Source organism: Quercus suber, unplaced genomic scaffold, assembly GCF_002906115.3.
Source record: "Quercus suber isolate HL8 unplaced genomic scaffold, Cork oak 2.0 scaffold_215, whole genome shotgun sequence".
Lineage (NCBI taxonomy): Eukaryota > Viridiplantae > Streptophyta > Magnoliopsida > Fagales > Fagaceae > Quercus > Quercus suber.
Genome location: NW_027069673.1, coordinates 908,843 through 929,386, shown reverse-complemented (window position 1 = coordinate 929,386; position 20,544 = coordinate 908,843). Strand labels below are relative to the sequence as shown.

Sequence of the window (20,544 nt, the reverse complement as noted above, 5' to 3'; positions counted from 1 at the left end):
CGTTTGGAGAAGGTCAAATTAGTGAAATTCGGAGATCAGGTGATAAGCTTATGAGTTGTCATAGTTTCTTATCATTGTTAACTATGAAGGTCTATTGCTATTCAAAATTTCATTAATGAGGAAGACACATGGATTGAATTGAGCTATTTTTTATTTATTATAAAGGTTTTAATTGATTGTTTCTTCTTCTCCCCCCCCCCCCTCCCCCCCCCCCCCCCCCCCCAAAAAAAAAAAAAAAACCATCAAGCTTACAGAATATAATTAGTGATGCCAATGACTTGTAACTAGTTTGACCAAAAATGGTGGTTTGAGACTTTATTTTTAGCCAACAAAAAATAATCACTTAGCATTACACATTGTGCTTAAAAATCCGATATCATAGCTTCAAGATCTAAATACCACCATGGTGAGGACTGTAATTTATTATCTAGTAAGGTCATCATCAATATTTTTTCTCTTTCAAAAATTTCTAGATAGTGAAACACGAAATTTTAGCTTTTGATTTGTACTTTTTTTCTAACTCAATTTCAATTCAAATTTTCAGCTACTTTACCATTGACATTGGATGTAAAGTGGATTATTTACCCTGCTTTACATTGATTTATTGGAATCTTGTGGAGAAGCGCATTAGCGAAATTTGGAGATCAGGTGATAACATTTTTAGTTGTGATAATTTCTTATTGTTAACTATGAAGATCTATTGCTATTCTAGAGTTTATCAATGAGGAAGACAATTGGATTGAATTGCTCTATTTGGGCTAAAGATTTTAATTGATTGATTTCTTCTTCTTTTTTTTCTTTTCCTCAAAGATCATGTTCACTTTCAAGGATTTTGAAACGGACCTATTAAAGGGACACAATGAGAAGGAAGGTTTGTGCCGTAAATCTAAGGCATTCTTCTCAGTTTGCACATGCCCTCTATGAAAAGTTGATACTTGTTCAGGTTCTTTGTTATTTTATTTACATTGATAATACTTCTTAACTTGTAGTCAGCCACATATAAAACCCTCCCACTATACTACCCGAATCATCAATTTTTTTTCTAATTTAATAGTTCCATTTAGTTAATGTGTATTAATAGGAGGGACTTTGTTGCAGATATTGAAAAAAAAGAAGCATCCTAGCTATTGATAAGGATCCATCCCCCCCTGTCACTGCCAGAAGGTATAATATTGAAAACAACACCAACAACAAATTTATATCTTGCTGAATATACAGAGTTTTTCAAAACAAATTCTAGTTATAGGATGATAGATATGAGATTTATATAGAAATGGAAAACTTTGGCTTCATATTTTTACGTGTCATTTGGATTTAAGTTGGTTTCAGCATGGTGAGATGATTCACGTGATTATGTTTCAGTGGAAACAAACTTCTCTACTATTATTTGATATTTAAAAATAAAATTTCATTGTTGAAGATGGAACTGGGAGAATGCTTAAGGCACATATTATTAACCAATTGTGTAATCCTGTTTTTTCCTCTTCATTTCCATGTTCCTCTCTGCTGCACATTTCATGGTCTGCTCGGCATTGTGGCCCAAACTCCAGTGAATTTGTAGCTGAGGAAAGAAGGCATTCTGGTCTCAAAGGGCGAACAGCCAATGAACTTTTCATCTGTGTTCATGTAAAGTGTCTCTTTCTTTGGCCTTTTTCAGCTTTTGAAATAACAAGAAGTTAGAGATAACTACTAGAAATATGTGTTGGAATCTAATATGTTTTAATTTAGCGTATTCCATGGTTCTTTTATTTCCATAAATGTCACATAGCACTATAGAACAAAAAACTAAGGTCTTAGTCATCACTTAATTTTTTTTCGTAAAATTTCAGGCAAGTTTTTTCATTGATCATTCAAGCTAAAGGTGGCTAACCAGTTATTATAGATGTTCAGAACCAGCGAGAACATGTAAATGGAAAATCAATTCAACTAGCTTGGAAAGTCTGGTGACTACAAATATTTTTTTGTCTTCATTTCAATTTAGGTATATATGTGCCACTGCTCTACATGTTCTGTTTTTTTTCTTTTTTGGTCTTGGTGAATAGGATAGTGCCTCCACTTCCTTGCTAACTGTTGATATTGAATTTCTCCACAGGCATCTGTAATTCCTACAACAGGCTTTGGGAAGCAAGAACTTCGTAATGCCATAATGCTTTCTCTTTTTCTTATGTGATTTCCCTGCCCTTCAGTCCTAAGGATCATACACTACCTACCAAACTTTACCAACTTGTAAATTGTAATTTTTCTCCTTTTAAGCATGTATTTTAATGAGAACACTTGTTAGGCTTACTTCACAGCTTTAGATTACAGTAACGATTGGAACTTATAGTTTTTTTTTTTTTTTTTACTTGAGGGGTGTATTAAAATGTTGCTGCTTGCTTTATTCAGTAGCATGTCCTATGGAAGTTCAAAAAACAGGCTCTTCTCAACGAATGAAAATCAAATGAATGTTTAAATTTTACTTAGCTGTCATGGAACTTCTCCATGTGCTTATTTGACAATAAACTTTGTTTAGCTCACCGCAATAAAAGTTTACAGATATAACCAATCTATGTTTAACATCCTCTATTTTGTTTAGCAAAATTTTATGATGTGTTTTGTAAGAGTAACCTTGGCTAATTTAGCTCCTATTCTTGTTAGTTAAGTACCTATGACTAAAGGTATGTATTAGGTAGCTCATATTGCTATTTAAACAATACAGGTCCTCTTTGTTTGTTACCGGAATCACAATCACTCTCTTTAGGTGGATACATCGCATAGTGCGCAATCAAATCAATTGAGAAGAGATGTCTTCAGGAACAAATTCTAACCAGGCTTGGTAGTCAACGATTGACTTAGCCTTCTTGACAAGAGCATGGGCAACAGAGTTGCCTGTGAGTTTTTTACACGGGAAAAATCAACCTTTCTAAACCCAGAACACAAGCTTTTGCAATCCTCAATTACATGACCACATTAGGCATTACACCTTTCACTACTCTGTAGCATGTCAATGATTATTTTGGCATCCCCTTCAACAATGAGCTCCGGAATACCAATTTCTGCTGCAAAAGTGATGGCTCAGCAACAGGCTAATATCTACTTCCTCGACAGTTTGTGGTAGAGGGATCCACAGGGGTAGAGCACCAATGGTTCTGCCTTCAGAGTCTCCAATAATAACAATATAACCTGCAGCTTGTTGAGGCCGAAAAACTGCACCATCAAAATTAACTTTGTACATATTGCCAACTGGTGGAAATCAAAGAATACAATTAGTTAGATTCCAGTTAACTCACCTGATAAAGTCTCTGATGGTTGAATAAGAAATCTGGGGTTCAATCTCCGCTTACACTAAAAATCCAATTGGTGTCTTAATCTGATGATAAAGAGTTATTATCAAAAGCAGATGCTATAGATTGAAACTCTTTAAAAAAAAAAAAGTTGAGTTATTATGAAAATATATTAGAAATGAACAATTAATTTTTTTAGAATATGAAGAACTTTTCATTGAAATTTATAGTTGAATTAAAAATAAATTTTGATAAGCAAATTTTTATTAATTATAACTAGGTTGGAAGTAGGATGGGCTGAAAATTCTTTTAGATGCCAAAAGTAGTTAAATTTTAAATACACTTGACATAAAGAAATGTAATTTGAAATGATAATTAACATAAAATTAGGGTGTAATTAAAATTTAATTTGGATCTCATTCAACATTCACTATAATATATAATACTACATAAATTTGTTGTATAAGGTTCTGTATATCCGTTATACGAGTTGATGTTTAAAACTTGCTACTGAGATATTATATAGAGTAATGCTATGTTTATAACATTTTGCAATAATTTCACAACACATTTTATGTGGTAAGGTTATAATCTTTACCAACTACTAAAATTATTTGTTTATCCACCAGTAACAATATAACAATATGATAAATTGTATAAATATTTGGATATATTTTTATTCCAACTTTCTCTCTCTTCATGATGTTGGAATTAGTTTATATTATTTTAACCTTTTCTCTCTTAATATGTCTTCAATGCCTTTGAGAACAACCAAAAAAGAAAGAATAAAAAAGAAAACTAAAATGGTAAATATATATATACATATATATGATGTAGGGTGTATTATAAAGTAATATGTTAAAATAAATAAAGTAACTTTTTAACGTGTCAAAATAGCATTTTTTAGAACCCTAATCATAGTTGTCTTACAAAAATGACACTTTATTGTAGGGTGACATTTTTTTGATGTGAATGCGAGCATCACCATTGGTGGTTGTAAAATAACGTTTTATCTATTTTACCACTTCAAACTCGAATTTAGTGCCTAACATTGGTGAAACCAAAGACAAAATTTTTTTGCCTACTTGCTACAACTAGCAATTCACGGTAGTAAAAAGGCATAAAAAATATTATTTTATCTCCTTTGTTTGGTTTCGTGGCAAAGAGGAAGAGAGAGCAAGTGAGAAAGAAATTAATAAAAAAAAAAAAAAAGGTGTTTGGCTGATGGTAAAAATAAGACTATTGATGCAGGGTATATTATGAAATTGTGTGTTAAAATAAATAAAATAATTTTTTGAGTTATGGATGCTCGTAAGATAACATTTTACTCTAACTTAGATTGATAATACTTTTAGTTTTAGCACCATTGATGTGGCATACTTTTTTGTGTTTTGATTGCTAAAATATCTTTTTAGGCCATCAATAAAGCTAATAACCTCTGATCCTCAAAAAAAAAAAAAAAAAAAAAAAAAAATCCTTTTTCTATCTCTAAAAAAAGCACTAATAAAGCAGCTAATCTTGGCGTGCTGCATTTTCAACCTTTCTTCGTACTATTTGTGAGCACTCCACTAATACTGCGTTCAGCTTGCCGCATTCCATTTTCTACTTCTATCTTGGCGTGCTGCATTTTTCGTCTTTCTTCTTACACTATTATAGGGACGGAGCTGTTCATTGGCAAGGTGGGCAGTGGCCCTTAGATTTTTTTTAAAAAAAAAAAAAATCATAATAGTATATACATTCTAAATTTTTTTAACATTTAGGTCCAAGATAATTACTTTTAACCCCCTCTCTTCCCAACAATTTACAAATTGACCCTTAGAACCCAACCAAAAAAAAAGCTCTTCACTTTAGTTGATGGCCTCTTTACAGACAAACAAACTAAATCCCCAAAAACAAGTAACAAATCCTTGAACTGTGAGATATATTAAAAAAAAAAAATCCTCTTTTGACATCTCATTCTGCATTGTTCTTGAGAAATGAGAAGGCAACCCACAAAAATTTACCAGACACTGTAATATTTGGAAAGTCACTCACTCTACTCTGTTAAGCATGTTTATTTGAGAGAGAAAGGATTTGTCACTCTTAGCTCTCTTTTGTGTGTGGCCATAAGCTATTGTGTGTGTTAATAAGAGGACTACATGTGTGGCTATTAATTTTTGAAGGAATACAACTATTTGACTTGCTAATGGGCTATGTGTGTGGCTATTTAATTTTAAGGAAATACTTCTAATATTTAACTAGTTAAATTAGTTTAACTTGAAAGTTGAAACATTTGAGATTTTTTTTTTTTTTTTAATCTTTTTTAGAAAACATTTGGGGTATGTACTTTTCTTATCTTCTCTTTGTTTACATATTTTTTAAAATTTTCAATCAGTAGAGCAATAAAGTTTGAAATTGATGAAATATTTGAAAATTAATTAAATAAATAACGAAATGAGCTAATGAAAACATTAATTTTTTATAAAATAGTCTCCTTTAATTACAAGTCAAGAAACTTTTTTTCACCCCAAGTCCAAAGTCTGGCTCTGTCCTCGACTATTTGTAAGCTGAGCACTACACTAATAAAGCAGTTCAGCTTGTCGTACTCCATTTTCTATGGTATTTTTCGTCTCTATTCTTTTTTTTTATGAACCTCATAGGCTGAGGGAAAGTCTTACACCAATTGAGAAAGCAAAAGAAGAAACAAAAATAAAGAAAAACACTTACAGATTTCTTGAACTTTCACAGAACAAACTAAACCTCTTCAGTCTTCACTCCTCACTAAATTTTCTGTGGATTCTCTTTGGTTACTTTCGTTTCCCATATTTCCTTGTTCCTTCCTTCCCACGAACGAATCATGTCAATCATCGGAGAGGCTGCTTTATCCGCTTTCTTTGAGGTGCTGTTTAAGAAGCTAGCCTCCTCTGATTTGTTGAAGATCATTCAGCAAGAACAACTTGATGCTGAGCTGAAGAAGTGGAAGACATCGTTATCGAAAATCCGTGCGGTTTTGGATGACGCAGAAGAAAAGCAGATGACAAGCAGGTTGGTGAAGATCTGGTTGGATGAACTCCAAGACTTGGCTTATGATGCAGATGACATCTTGGATGAGTTTGCTAATGAAGCTTTGCGACGTAAGTTGAATGCAGAACTGGGCACAAGTAAGGTACGGAATTTCCTCCTTGCTTGTTGTGTAAGTTTCAATTCAAGTTTTGTTATGTTCGATGCCAATATGCGGTCCAAGATTGAAGATATCAATACAAGACTGCAAAAAATTGTGACAGAAAAGAATGATCTGGGATTGATAGAAAATACTGGGGGAAGGATTAGAACAACAAGATCATGGGTGGCCACAACTTCTCTGGCGAATGAAAAACAAATTTATGGCAGGGATAAAGATAAAAAGGCTATTGTTGATTTGTTGCTAAGCCGTGAATTGAGTGATGCTCAACTCTCTGTGATTCCCATACTTGGTATGGGGGGATTGGGTAAGACAACTCTTGCCCAACTAGTCTACAACGACGATGATGTGAACTGTTATTTTGATTTGAAAGCATGGGCTTGTGTTTCTGATGATTTTGACATTGTAAGGGTAACAAAAGTAATACTAGAATCTATCATTGCTCCCGAGACTTACGATGTTAATGATTTGAATTTACTACAAGTCAAATTGAAGGAGAAACTATCTGACAAGAAGTTCTTGCACATTCTGGATGACGTTTGGAATGAAGATTACAATGATTGGACTAAACTACGTAGTCCTTTTGAATTTGGCGCACCAGGAAGTAAGATTATTGTCACAACTCGGAATCATGGTGTTTCATTAACAATGGGAACTACTCCAACTTACGAATTGAAAGATTTGTCAAATGATGCTTGTTGGCGTGTATTTACTCAACATGCATTGGGGGCAACAGATTTTACTATGCATCCAGAACTTGAAGAAATTGGTAGAGATATTTTAGATAAGTGTAAGGGTTCACCTTTAGCAGCAAAAGTATTGGGAGGCCTTTTACGCGCTAAACACAGTTGTGATGAGTGGAAAAATGTGTTAAACAGTAAGATTTGGGATATTCCAGAAGAGAAAAGCAGTATTCTTTCAATTCTTAAATTAAGCTACGAGTATCTCCCTTCACATTTAAAAAGGTGTTTTGCATATTGTTCTTTATTCCCAAAGGATTATAAATTCAAGGAAAAAGAGCTAGTCTTGTTATGGATGGCAGAAGGTTTGGTTCAAGAAACAGAGAGAAACAAGCCGATGGAAGATATTGGAAGTGAGTATTTTCAAGATCTACTTATGAGATCATTTTTTCAACAATCATACAGTAATGAATCACTCTTTGTCATGCATGATCTTATCAATGATGTAGCTCAATGGGCAGCAGGAGGCTTGTGCTACAGATTGGAAGATACATTGTGTGGTAATAACCAATCTGATATTTTTAAAAAGGTACGCCATTTCTCTTGTGTTCAATCTATGTATGATGGAATTAAAAAGTTTGAAGATTTCCCCAAAGATATGCATCTACGAACCTTCATGTCGTTACCAATAAAAAATTGGGGCTATTTAACAAATGATGTTCCTAGTTGTTTATTGCCACAATTAAGATATCTAAGGGTATTATCCTTAAGCGGATATCAAATCTTTGAGATACCAAATTCAATTAGTGATTTGAAACACTTAAGATACCTCAACCTTTCTAACACTTCAATTAGGAGTTTACCAGCATCAACAAGTTCTTTATACAATTTGCAGACATTGTTATTGAAAGGTTGTTCTCGCCTCACAAAGTTACCAATGAAAATTGGGAATCTTGTCAATCTTCGACATCTAGATATTACAAATGCGGATTCAATCAAAGAGATGCCAATGGGAATAGAAGAATTAAAAAACCTACAAACTCTATCCAATTTTTTGAATAGAGATAACTACTAGAAATATGTGTTGGAATTTAATATGTTTTAATTTAGCGTATTCCATGGTACTTTTATTTCCATAAATGTCACATAGCAGTATAGAACAAAAAACTAAGGTCTTAGTCATCACTTAATTTTTGTTCGTAAAATTTCAGGCAAGTTTTTTCGTTGATCATTCAAGCCAGTTATTATAGATGTTCAGAACCAGTGAGAACATGTAAATGGAAAATCAATTCAACTAGTTTGGAAAGTCTGGTGACTACAAATATTTTTTTGTCTTCATTTCAATTTAGGTATATATGTGCCACTGCTCTACGTGTTCTGTTTTTTTTTTTCTTTTTTGGTCTTGGTGAATAGGATAGTGCCTCCACTTCCTTGCTAACTGTTGATATTGAATTTCTCCACAGGCATCTGTAATTCCTACAACAGGCTTTGGGAAGCAAGAACTTCGTAATGCCATAATGCTTTCTCTTTTTCTTATGTGATTTCCCTGCCCTTCAGTCCTAAGGATCATACACTACCTACCAAACTTTACCAACTTGTAAATTGTAATTTTTCTCCTTTTAAGCATGTATTTTAATGAGAAGTCTTGTTAGCCTTACTTCACAGTAATGATTGGAACTTATACCCATTCTCTAGAAATTCATCGTATTGGGCTAGTTGGATCTGAGTCCACTCGTCCAATAGAAGAAGTGCTCAAATCCAGTCCCTAAAGCCTTGATAACCCTAGCTTTTTTCCTTTTAGTTACACATGTATGTACATAAGAAAGTTCTTTTTTGTTTCAACCGCAACACACAATTAAAGTTTTCTTTTCTTCTATGCAACTGTGTGTGGAAACCTACAGGTATGATTTTCTCATGCTCTAAATTTAAGAAGTTTGAATAGTCAATAGTTAGCAATTGTCATGAACCTAGACTATCATTATATTAATAGAAAAAATACTCCTAGAATTGTTATTATATTAGATTAAGAATGGTCAATATGATTGTATGTCAAGAAAGCTTTGAAATTGTACTAATAGAGTAATAGGCTTGGACTTTATCAATTTTTGTCACCATGTGAAAAGGAAAATGGTTGCTTTGTGGTTTTATATGTATATCCGTACATGGCCAACTTAGATCTAAAAATATGATTATTTTAATGGGAAAAAGGGTGCTTGTGGTTAATTTGTATTCGCATATAGCCTCAATTGTCTCAATTGTTGACCGTCAAACCATCACACTTTTGTTATGGTCCAAGTACTAGTCCAGTAGCTGTGAGAGACCGCGCCCCCAGCCCCCTTTTTTAGGATGTGTTGGGCCAAACCCACATGAATGGGTGGAGTCGTATTATTGCCTCTCAAAATGGAGTTTCAACTAATTATATTTTCCCCTTTAGATTAAGGGTTTTACAATGGAGTCGCCACTTATTTAATTATTGGAATAAATAAGAAAACCAAAATTGAAAAAATTTTCATTTTATTAATTTGAAATTGAATTTACATTGATCATAGGAAAATTACATGGTCTTGGTCCTAGATACAATCTAAAATAAAGTACATGACTTTGTTTCCTAGTTACAATTTAGAAATTGAAAATTACAAGGATAAACATTGATCTATCAACCCTTGATGTAAGCTCAGAGGCTATGTTACAATGTGGGAAGGTGTTAGGCACCCACCTTGCCTGGTGAAACTGGTCTTCTAGGCTATGGTGGCCAACATTCATATCACATCATCCAATATGTTATCAATCAATTTGCATATTGAATTTAAGGTGTGTGCATGTGATAAACTCTAATTCAATTTATTAAGCATTGTATTTGGATTAAAAAAATAAATTCTAGTGAATGTGTGTGGATGGTGATATTCTAGATTCAAGAATTTGAAAGAATTATTAAACAAACATCTTTTTCATATTTTGATATGGATTTAAGATCAAAGCTAGTGATATGCATGAACATGTGATGAACAACCAAGAACATGTGAAGAACACATAAGAACATTCAAACATAGGGCTATCCATGGGTCGGTCCGGGTCGGGTTTGTGCCCAACTCAGAACCGACCCGCCAGAATCGGGTGGGAAAAAAATGCACCCGCCGCCGACCCACTGAAGTAATCGAGTCGGTCGGTTCAGACCATCAACGGGTGGCGGGCAGGTCGGTTGGAGTCCTAGATCTGAGAAGACGGCAAGAAAATGGTGAAAAAAAACACAGATCCGGCGAAGAAACCCAGATTCCGGCGATAATTTTCCAGAATACGGCGATAATTCTCTGATTCCGGCGATATTTCCCTTAGATCCAGTGAGATTTCACCAGATCTAGCGAAAATCTCACCGTATTTGATGAGATTTCGCCAGATCTGGTCAAAATCTCATCGGATCTAAGGGAAATATCGCCGAAATCTGAGATTTTTCGCCGGATTCTGGAAATTTTTGCCGGGATCTGGAAACATTCGGTCGATTCGGGTTTTTCGGGTTTTAGGGGAGGAAAGCCGAAACCGACCCGCCGGAATCGGTTTCTAGTGATGAAGATCCGCCACCGGCCCGCCGGAGCAGTCGGGTCGGCCGGATTCGAGTCGGTTCCGGTCGGTTTTTTGGGTGAGTCGGGTTACCGGATCAATCTAGACAGCCCTATTCAAACATATTCAAGAGAATTTAAATAATTACTATCATACTTTAATCCTAAATTCTCATCATGGCAACATAAAAAACCAATTAGGGAAAGGGATTATAACTTCATAAAAGATCCATATGGTGGAGAAGGAGACTCTTGATGGAGGTCTTAAGGGTGGTGGAAAAGAAGAGTTAGGAGAGGAAGAGTGAGTCCCACTCAATATCTTGAGTCTCAAGAATACCAAGATATGACAAAACTGCTCTACTTCACTAGAACTCAGGAGAGGAGAAGAGAGAGAGGGTTTTTTTTTTTTTGTCTTTGGAATGAAGGAGAGGGAGGGTTTTTATAATAGCGGTGGAGGAAATATGAATGGAATGTCATTTAATGAGGGTTGACAAAGAATCATGAACCTAGACCTCATTTTACCCTTGGAAAAAATCTGGTGCATTAAATGGAGAGATTGGTGGGAGTGAGGAGCAAGCCAAAATTCAGTTTTCCCGTAGCTGCTGTAACAGCCTGTAGAGCCAATTTCGAAAATTCTTATCTGACTCAATTCTAATCGGAATTGTCTCGTTCTTATGCTCAAATTGAAGCCCCGGATGTCTAGTTTCTGAAACAATTAACCTCATTCACAAATTCAAAATATTATGAGATATATCAATGAAATGGTGAGCAGATATCATTTATTAGAAAATTGTTTCAGCACAATTAACCTTAATAGGTCCCCAAATTAGCTTCTAATTAACATTAAATGGCTCCAACCACTCCCATTTCAGACTTAATTGGTTCCAAATATACTCTAATTAAAAGATAATTGTACAAATTACTCACTGAATAATTAATGTTTAACTATCTAATTAATTAGGTGTATGCAACCTCATCATAAAATGTAGTTCTAACCAATCAATGACACCTTATTAATCTCAAATTGATTATAATTATAACCAATTGGAATCAATTATTCATAATCACATATGGTCAGACTCAATTTGTGATAGTGCATCTCGGCTATTAAAACTTGATTTGATGATAACTTTCAATCTGATGGTCCAATTAGGGCTTATGACCAGTCAATTTGATCGTTACAACATCAAGATCATTTTGGTGAAATGAGATTAAGGGTCTAGTGGCTAGAATCAAGATGCATATTTCCAAGGCAAAATTACCCTTTTACCCTTTATGTGAGATTAAATGCGGGTTGCAAAATGAGGTGTCAACAGCAGCATCAAGGGAAAAATATAGGCAACCGGATTGATAAATTAAGAATACTATAATATTTGGCTTCTACTTTTGATTAATAGATATAAATATTAGGTTGATCAGATAGGTATATATATATATATATATCATGTGGCTTCTAAGGAATAGTAGAATATATGATGGCTAGACCTATAGTGAAATGCTAGAGTTTTATAGAGTTGCAGTACAATCATGCCTATTGATGGACACTAAAAATACGTGAAACAGAACAATTAGATTAAAGCTGAAAGTGAGCTGGAGAGTTACGTAAATAAATGTAAAATTTTGAAAATATCAGTGTTGTCTAAGATTATATTGTCTAAGTATGAAAACAAATTTTAGTGGGAAATTCTTGTATTGATGGACCTATTTTTGGTGTTGCAAGGCTCTAATTCTACTGATTCATTGTGACTCAAAGATGATTGATTCCTTTTATTTTTGCAACTAAGAGGTAAGTGATGTTTACTAATTTTAGGGGTTTTCCCAAAATAATGTTGATTATCAAAGTATTCTCATATCAAGAAATATGTTGATATTCTATATATAGATTGAAATTTTATAAATGTTTGATGTGCACATTGACTATTCATTTTATGAAAAACTTGTGGGACAACCTAAATTTATTTAAACTTGTATGTGTGAATATATCCTTATATTTTTTAGAATTATGAATGGATTATTTTTGTGAGCATCTTGAATATGTTTTGAAAACCTATGGCAAGTTGTAATTAAAAGCTTAGTATTATAATTAGTCTTTAGTAAGGGACAATCATACTACAGCTAGTACTTAGCAAGGGACAGTCCTAGAAGAGGGGACAGTGCACATTTGATAGCTCCTTAGCAAGAGAATATACTATTGAGAATCCAAAAAGAAAGCTTCTTAGTAAGGAAGTTCACCTTTAGGTTCCAAATGAGCCATCCTTAAGAAAAGTGAAGAAAATGAGGTTCTAGTCCTAAAATGGGACAACATAATCCTGTCAACGGGGTGTAAACATTGACCACAAGAAAAACCTAGGAACTTATTTATATGATGGTATTGATATATTTATTATGATGGCTCACAATATAAAGATATTTTTTTATATATGAAGTATTTTATGATAAATATTGATAAGTTACAAGTTATGAATTTGTTGTAAAAATTATTTATTTGAAAAGTTTTTCTCACACCCCAATGTTAGTGAATTCCACTTATTGAGTTATCTCACCCCCCCTCCCCCCTTTATTTCCTCTTACAAATATATTAGAGGGATAGTGAATTCCACTTATTGAGTTATCTCACCCCCCCTCCCCCCTTTATTTCCTCTTACAAATATATTAGAGGGATTATTAGAGTAAAGATTCTTGGGAGACAGTAGTTACAAACTATTTTGTAAAACTGAAGATTTTATTATTATTTTTATGGTATTAAACATTGTATTGGAGAATTATTTTGAGGATGTTTTGTCTTTGGTGGATTAGATGTCTGACATTTGTGATGAGATTTTAGATTGCTGGTTTCTTTTATTTAAAATTTTAATGGATTATTCAGATAAAATAAACTTTTATTGCTTATGATTTTGGGGCGTTACACTAAATATGTAATTCCTACCCAAATAATTTACATAAACAATTCCCAACCAATAATTATCTGCAAACACTCAACGATAAATATACATAAACAGTTCCCAACCAATTGCCAAAAGATATTTGTAGTGCTAGCAAACAGATAATTTCATTACCAAAACAAAACAAGTTCCCAACAATTTCATTGCCAAAAGATTTTTACATCACAAAAAATATAGAACATGGTACAAACATGCCACCATGTACAAACATGGTCAACTTCTACACCACCATCCTGTACAAACATGCCAAACTTTAGGATCACCCCTTCATTATTTATCAAAAATAAAGCAAAATAAAAATTAACAAAATTTAAAGAATGAAGGAAACTTTCCAATTAGCAACAGCCATGTGTTACTCAGTGTTAGTCGATCTTACCAAGCATAAGCCCCCACAACTTTAAATCAGTGAAAGCAAAAGATGTCATAGATTTTTCAATCACCCATTCAGCCTATTGTATCACCTTTTGTTTTAATGTTATACAATTTGAAATTTACACTAGATAATAATTACTGTCAAAAAGAGAAGGAATAGAATGCACAACATTCAAATAAATATGGGACTGGTAGAAACAAATTATAAGCCATCTAGAAGTCCCCCATTGCCTATTTTTTGTGTTGTAGTTCCTAAAAGTAGATGGGTGGGGGTAGATGAACCACATAACACAAATAAAACTCAACAAAACACCACGTAACCCTCAATCCCAATAGTTGCCTCACCAGTTAAAGAGAGTGTGTATTAATAGATACCACTCAATTGCATTTCTCCTACCTGGTAACTATGAATATTTTTTTTTCCTCTTTAAAACCTATGTGCCAAGGACATGGACACGAGGAACTGCCAATCCAATTATTTAAATGTGACAAAGTATTGGAATTAGGAAAGTGATTATGATAAAGCCATGTAAATAAGAACCGAACCTCCAACTGTCAATTTTTATTATTTGTTCAGGTTATTCCTACCTTAATAATCTTAGCTACATTCTATATATTCAAAGGTGATGCAATGACATAATAGCTATATTTGTTTTACCTGAGGGTCCCCATCAAGCATTGCCAACCTGAATATATTAAAGGCATCGTATTAATATTACATAACAATGCATTGCAAAAAGTAGTGTTTTGCTAAATAACATTTAATTTGTTTGGTACCTGAGAAGGATTTGAATCACGCATACAAGGGCTAAGTTGGGTGAACATTTCTCTCATGTGTGTCATCACTTCGGCCATTTGCTGTTGGTGCCTTGCTTCTACTTGGGAGAGTTGTTCTGGTAGTCACATTAGATGCGAGTGAACCTATTCTATTTGCCTATTGTTTTTAAGGTTGAAATCCTAGCATATGTGCACTCAACCAACCTGGAGGGACAACTGACTGAAAAAGCCTATCACCTAATTATGAGCAGGAATTCATACCAAATGCACAACCCTTTCTTGCCCTATAAAATACCATATCACTATTCAAAAAATATATGTGTGTGCACACCCACTAGAAACGCCATTTCTCTGTAATTTTCCTTTACTAACTTGATTGTCAAAGCCTCGTAGGCAAACTCACTAGTTGCCCCTAACGAAGCATAGGCCTATGTTCATAGCATATCGTTTATTAGGTTATGAAGGTCTAATTAATCATAGCCCTAATAGAAGTCTTTGCGGTAGCTTCTCTTCTTCTTATTTACCCAATTACAATAATATTGTCTAGTTACAACAATTTTTTTGTAAGAAAGAAAGTACTTGAACTCCCAAAAAAAAAATTTAAATAATGACAGTGCTTTATATTTATAGTAATCATTGATTAAGGCAGTCTCAAATTGATCAATTGTCTCTCTAGTGATTGGCAAGTGCATGTCAACTAACTCTTGATTGAGTCTCAATCAATCTAGAATCAAGAGTTTGGATTCTAACTAAGCTCATTAAGTCGGTTGTTTAAGTGGGATTTTGTGTGATGGATGCAAAACCATATAGGGGCACATAAAAGTTGACGAAAATGGGTTTTTGGAGAACTTGCGTCTTACCACATTGAAAGCAACCCTAAACCTCTCTATTCACCACTACCAAGATCAACAAGTGATTTGAAGATCGATTCTTCAAGTTTACCTTCCATGTTCGCTACAGTTGATAGGAATCTTCAAGGCAGTCCTTGAAGTCATGAATGCGATTCATATAAAGAATTCCAAATTAGAAGAGTTCAAGGAGCATGGAGCTAGGGTTGTCCAAACCCAACCGCGACCTAACAGAATTATTCGACCCAACACCACTTGAACCAAAATTAGGGGTGGCAAATGGGCGAGTTTGGGTGGGTTTGGGGTGGGCATAATTGGGTTGGGTATATAAAACTCATTTACCCATTTAAAACCCATTTAACTAATTCCTTATAACCCAAATCCAACCCAACCCAATTATTATGGGTAAACCCCAACCCACCCAATTACCCAAGATATACCCTGAAACCAAAAAAATGACAAAATACCCCCAAACCTAAAATTGACCAAAGTACTCTAAAATCTTCAAAAAATGACCAAAATACCTCCAAAAACCTCAAAACTAAAAAATACCTCCTAAAACCAAAAAAATGCCAAAATACCTCCAAATCCAGAAAATGACCAAAATACCCCAAAATAAAAAATGACCAAAATACCCTGAAACCAAAAAATCCAAAATACCCTACGAACTAAAAAATTACCAAAAAACCAAAACCTAAAAATACCAAAATACCCCCAAAACCTAAAAAATGACCAAAATACCCCAAAACCCAAAAATGTACCAAAATACCTCCAAAACCTAAAAATTACAAAATACCCTAAACCTAAAAAATGGCCAAAATAACCTCGAACCTAAAAATTGACCAAAATAACCCTGAAAACAAAAATGACCAAATATTCCCGAAACTTAAAATGGCAAAATAACCACAATTGACCAAAACAACCTAAAACCTAAAAATGACCAAAATACCCCCAAAACCTAAAAATGACCAAAATACCCCATAAACCCAAAAAAATGTCCAAAATACCTCCAAAACCTAAAAAATTACTAAAATACCTCTGAAACCTAAAAAATGGCCAAAATAATCTCCGAAGCCTAAAAATTGACCAAAATAACCTGAAAACTGAAAATGACAAAAATACTCCCGAAACTTCAAAAATGGCCAAAATAACCACGAAATCTAAAAATTGACCAAAATAACCTAGAAACCTAAAAATGACCAAAATACCCCATAAGCCCAAAAAATGTCCAAAATACCTCCAAAACCTAAAAAAATACTAAAATACCTCTGAAACCTAAAAAATGGCCAAACTAACCTCAAAGCCTAAAAATTGACCAAAATAACCCTNTAATCCAAATCCAACCCAACCCAATTATTATGGGTAAACCCCAACCCACCCAATTATCCAATTATCAAAATTACCAAAATGCCACTAAAGTGAAAAATGACCAAGTACTCTAAAAAATGGCCAAACTAACCTCGAAGCCTAAAAATTGACCAAAATAACCCTGAAAACTAAAAATGACCAAAATACTCTTGAAACTTCAAAAATGGCCAAAATAACCACGAAGTCTAAAAATTGACAAAAACAACCTAGAAACCTAAAAATGACCAAAATACCCTCTAAACCCAAAAAAATGTCCAAAATACCTTCAAAACCTAAAAAATTACTAAAATACCTCTGAAACCTAAAAAATGTCCAAAATAATCTCGAAGCCTAAAAATTGACCAAAATAACCGTCCATTGATCTAGAGAAGAAACCTGAACTTCATCAATTATAATACTTCACCAGTTCCCATACCATAATGCTCTTACCAAATGGCATTGCAAGAATAGGTGAGAGGCAGTCTCTTGTTCACAATCGCATAAGAGGGAAGCTAGGATTAGCTTCTCAAGGAAAACCTGTTTAGCTTATCATTCGTGGGTAGGATGTTTGTTGAAATTCTCCATAACAATATCTTGTGTCTCTCATGAAATTTGGACTTCCAAGTTTGTCATAATGCCTAAGAAATACATTTCAAACTTCAATTTCAATATGACCTTTTTGCAGTGAAGAATAAAGAGAGACGAAAACGAATCGTAATCTTCTATCACCACCTTTCTATTATTATTGCTAGCTAGATAATATTCCAAAAAACAAATTTATTAATAATGAAGTTAAGGTATAGTCACATCGCAGCAGAGAAACATCTTAACAAGTAAAATGACATATATTTGAGGATTGAGCACTTAGCAAATTTTCATTTGTTTGTTTACAATAATTATGGTACATATAATAATCATATAAGCTTTTATATATCCCAACTTTCTTTAAAAAAAAAAAAAAAAATCTCAACCCTCCAAAGATTCAATTCCATATTCTCCTGGAAGTCCACGTAACTGTCAATACTGATTATAAAGAAACACTACAAATGTCAAGTTGTCATCAGATAAACAAAAATTTTAAATTAAAATCCACTTCAATATCACATGAACAACATTTTTTTTTTTTTTTGATAATAAGAAATCTTTATTGAACAGAAGAAAACTAAGAACTGGATACAAAGGAAGCAGAACAAGTCACATGAACAACATAACAGCATGACTCAACTCATACAAAAAATGAAACGTAACAATATGAAAGTAGGGTCAAAATTAAGTATGGTAATTTAGGTGTAGTAATTAGTATATTTAGTTTCCCAATTAAATTCAAAGTTTCAAACACCATTTATATTTCATTGGCTAATGCAACAACGTGTTTGACTTTTAGTGGTTATTTTTTAGACTTTGGGGTTATTTTGGCCATTTTTTAGGTTTCAGAGGTATTTTGGTAATTTTTAGATTTCTGGGGTATTTTGGTCATTTTTTGGATTTCAGGGGTATTTTGGTCATTTTTAGGTTTCGGTGGTATTTTGGTAATTTTTTTTGGGTTTTAGGGGTATTTTGGTCATTTTTAGGTTTTGGGGGTATTTTGGTTATTTTTGGGTTTCGGGGGTATTTTGGTCATTTTTAGGTTTCGAGGGTATTTTGGTCATTTTTGGGTTTCGGGGTATTCTGGTCATTTTTTGGATTTCAGGGGTATTTTGGTCATTTTTAGGTTTTGGGGGTATTTTGGTCTTTTTTTGGGTTTCCGGGGTATTTTGGTCATTTTTTGGATTTCAGGGGTATTTTGGTCATTTTTTGAGTTTCAAGGGTATTTTGGTCATTTTTTGGGTTTAGGTGTTATTTTGGTCATTTTTTTGGTTGAGGGGGCATTTTGGTAATTTTAGTAGTTTTGAGATTGGGTAATTGGGTACCCAATTAAAACCCAATAAACATTTGTGTTAATTGGGTTTAATTGGGTTAATACCCATTTAACCCAACTAATAATTGGGTGGGTTTGGGTTTATTTTATGTGGGTGGGTTTGGGTGGGCAACTGAGTTTGGGTTGATTTTGCCACCCCTAAAATTAGGTAAGACAATTGTTTAATTGAAATTGCAATCACAATTGTATGTGGCCTCACTGTTGCCACATGGCTAGACAAATTGAGCGTTCTTGTTTTTGCCAAAACGTTGAAAGAACGTTACCTAAATAGTGAGTCATACCCCAGGGCATTAAAGTCTGATTGTGGACTAATCAATTGTATTTAGGATGAACCCAGCTTCGATTGTCCAAACTTTTTATTTTTAGATTGCCCCACAGCTAAATGCATTATGCATCCTTGCATTACTGTGATGTAATAGGACTCAGAAAGAATTTGAGGCTTGGATTGGAGTCTGGAGGAGCAGTACCAAGTCATTGCCTTGTTGGCTTTGTACTTAACATGTCTTTTTGCATTTAATTTTCTTGCTGTAAATTTCTAGTTTGGTGCCTTTTTAGCATCTTCTTATATAAGTTATATTAAATAAAATCTATATCAAGTAACCTCAATCTTATGGTTTCTTTTTTAGCCTATTCTAAGGTTTTAAAATTGTTTGTTTAAAGCCTTCAAAAAAAAAAAAAATGTTTGTTTAAAAAGTTTCTTTCTTCCAAAGTTATTATTACAATTAATTTATAAGTTAAAGCAAAATTGTATTAGAATTTTTGTTGTGAGGAAGTGACATTATCAAGTCTATTCTATTCTAGTCTTTTCGATACTTTGCTTTTCTTTTGATTTTCCTTCTTCAGTCAAGCTTTGGAGTTCACACTCCATCAAACAATTTGTATTGAAATTGAGATACTGTTGCGAGTTCTTCCCTTCAAATCAGATATACTAGTATCTAAAAGAGGTTTACAATTAATTCTTTCAAAATTGATGATTTGTGTCTCTATTAGAGATTTAGAATTATTTCAAAATTGTCAATGATCAAGTAAATAATTCAACGAACGAATGAATCTAATACGATCAAGTAAATAGTTCAACGATTAAATGGATCTAATCGAATTGAAAAAAATGATAATATTTATACATGTTAAACCTTTCGCCGTCACTTTGTGAAAAATCGTCAAGAATGAATATGTCATATACAAAATGCATTTTGTCAAATGAAAATATAAGAATTGGTTCTTAAAAATAGAAGAAAAAGGAAAATCCAGCTTGGACCCCAGATTGTCCCTAAACTCAACACGAAGCAATGAGCTGCCTACTTGAGAGCGAGAGCGGGAGAGAGAGAGAGAGAGAGAGAATAATGGAAGTAAAATAAATAGTAGCATATGGGAATAGTGGTGGAAGTAAGCTGCACAGAAAGATTACAGTATCTGGTCAGATGCATGCATGGCATGTACGGTAAACAGCCAAAACACCTCTTCATACTAAAAACTTCCAGTTTATGTGTGTTTATCAAAACAAAAATCATAGTGACAACTCACGAATAATACTAAGCGACGTGGCGTTCAGTGGACCAGGTTGTGACTGACACCAGGATAGCACAGAGCCCTTATTATTTAGTGTGGCCGACAAGGCGACAACCCCATTTTGTGGACTACACTCCCTCGATTCTCCTCCGTCCACGTGTCCACCACGGACGG

The 20,544-nt window shown here is 33.8% G+C and overlaps 1 protein-coding gene and 1 long non-coding RNA gene across 4 annotated transcripts; both read left to right on the top strand.

Moving 5' to 3' along the window:
- Positions 1-524: 524 nt before the first annotated feature.
- Positions 525-2,469, top strand: LOC111993157 (uncharacterized). 3 transcript variants are annotated; one of them, XR_010631432.1, is made up of 6 exons: positions 525-648; positions 811-871; positions 1,099-1,164; positions 1,551-1,626; positions 1,830-1,981; positions 2,093-2,469. It is a non-coding gene; the product is annotated as an uncharacterized LOC111993157 (long non-coding RNA). The 3 variants fall into 3 exon arrangements; XR_010631431.1 differs by having other exon boundaries at positions 811-943; XR_010631433.1 differs by lacking the exon at positions 811-871 and having other exon boundaries at positions 526-648.
- A 3,446-nt stretch (positions 2,470-5,915) lies between these two features.
- LOC111993158 (putative disease resistance RPP13-like protein 1) lies at positions 5,916-8,760 on the top strand. The gene is made up of 2 exons (XM_065779683.1): positions 5,916-8,452; positions 8,567-8,760. The coding sequence occupies exon 1, from the start codon at positions 6,100-6,102 to the stop codon at positions 8,176-8,178; it is 2,079 nt and encodes a 692-aa protein (XP_065635755.1). The 5' UTR covers positions 5,916-6,099; the 3' UTR covers positions 8,179-8,452; positions 8,567-8,760.
- The last annotated feature ends 11,784 nt before the right edge of the window (positions 8,761-20,544 follow it).

Coding starts and splice junctions, on each gene's coding strand:
- LOC111993158 (XM_065779683.1), top strand. CDS start 6,100: ATGTCAATCATCGGAGAGGCTGCTTTATCCGCTTTCTTTGAGGTGCTG.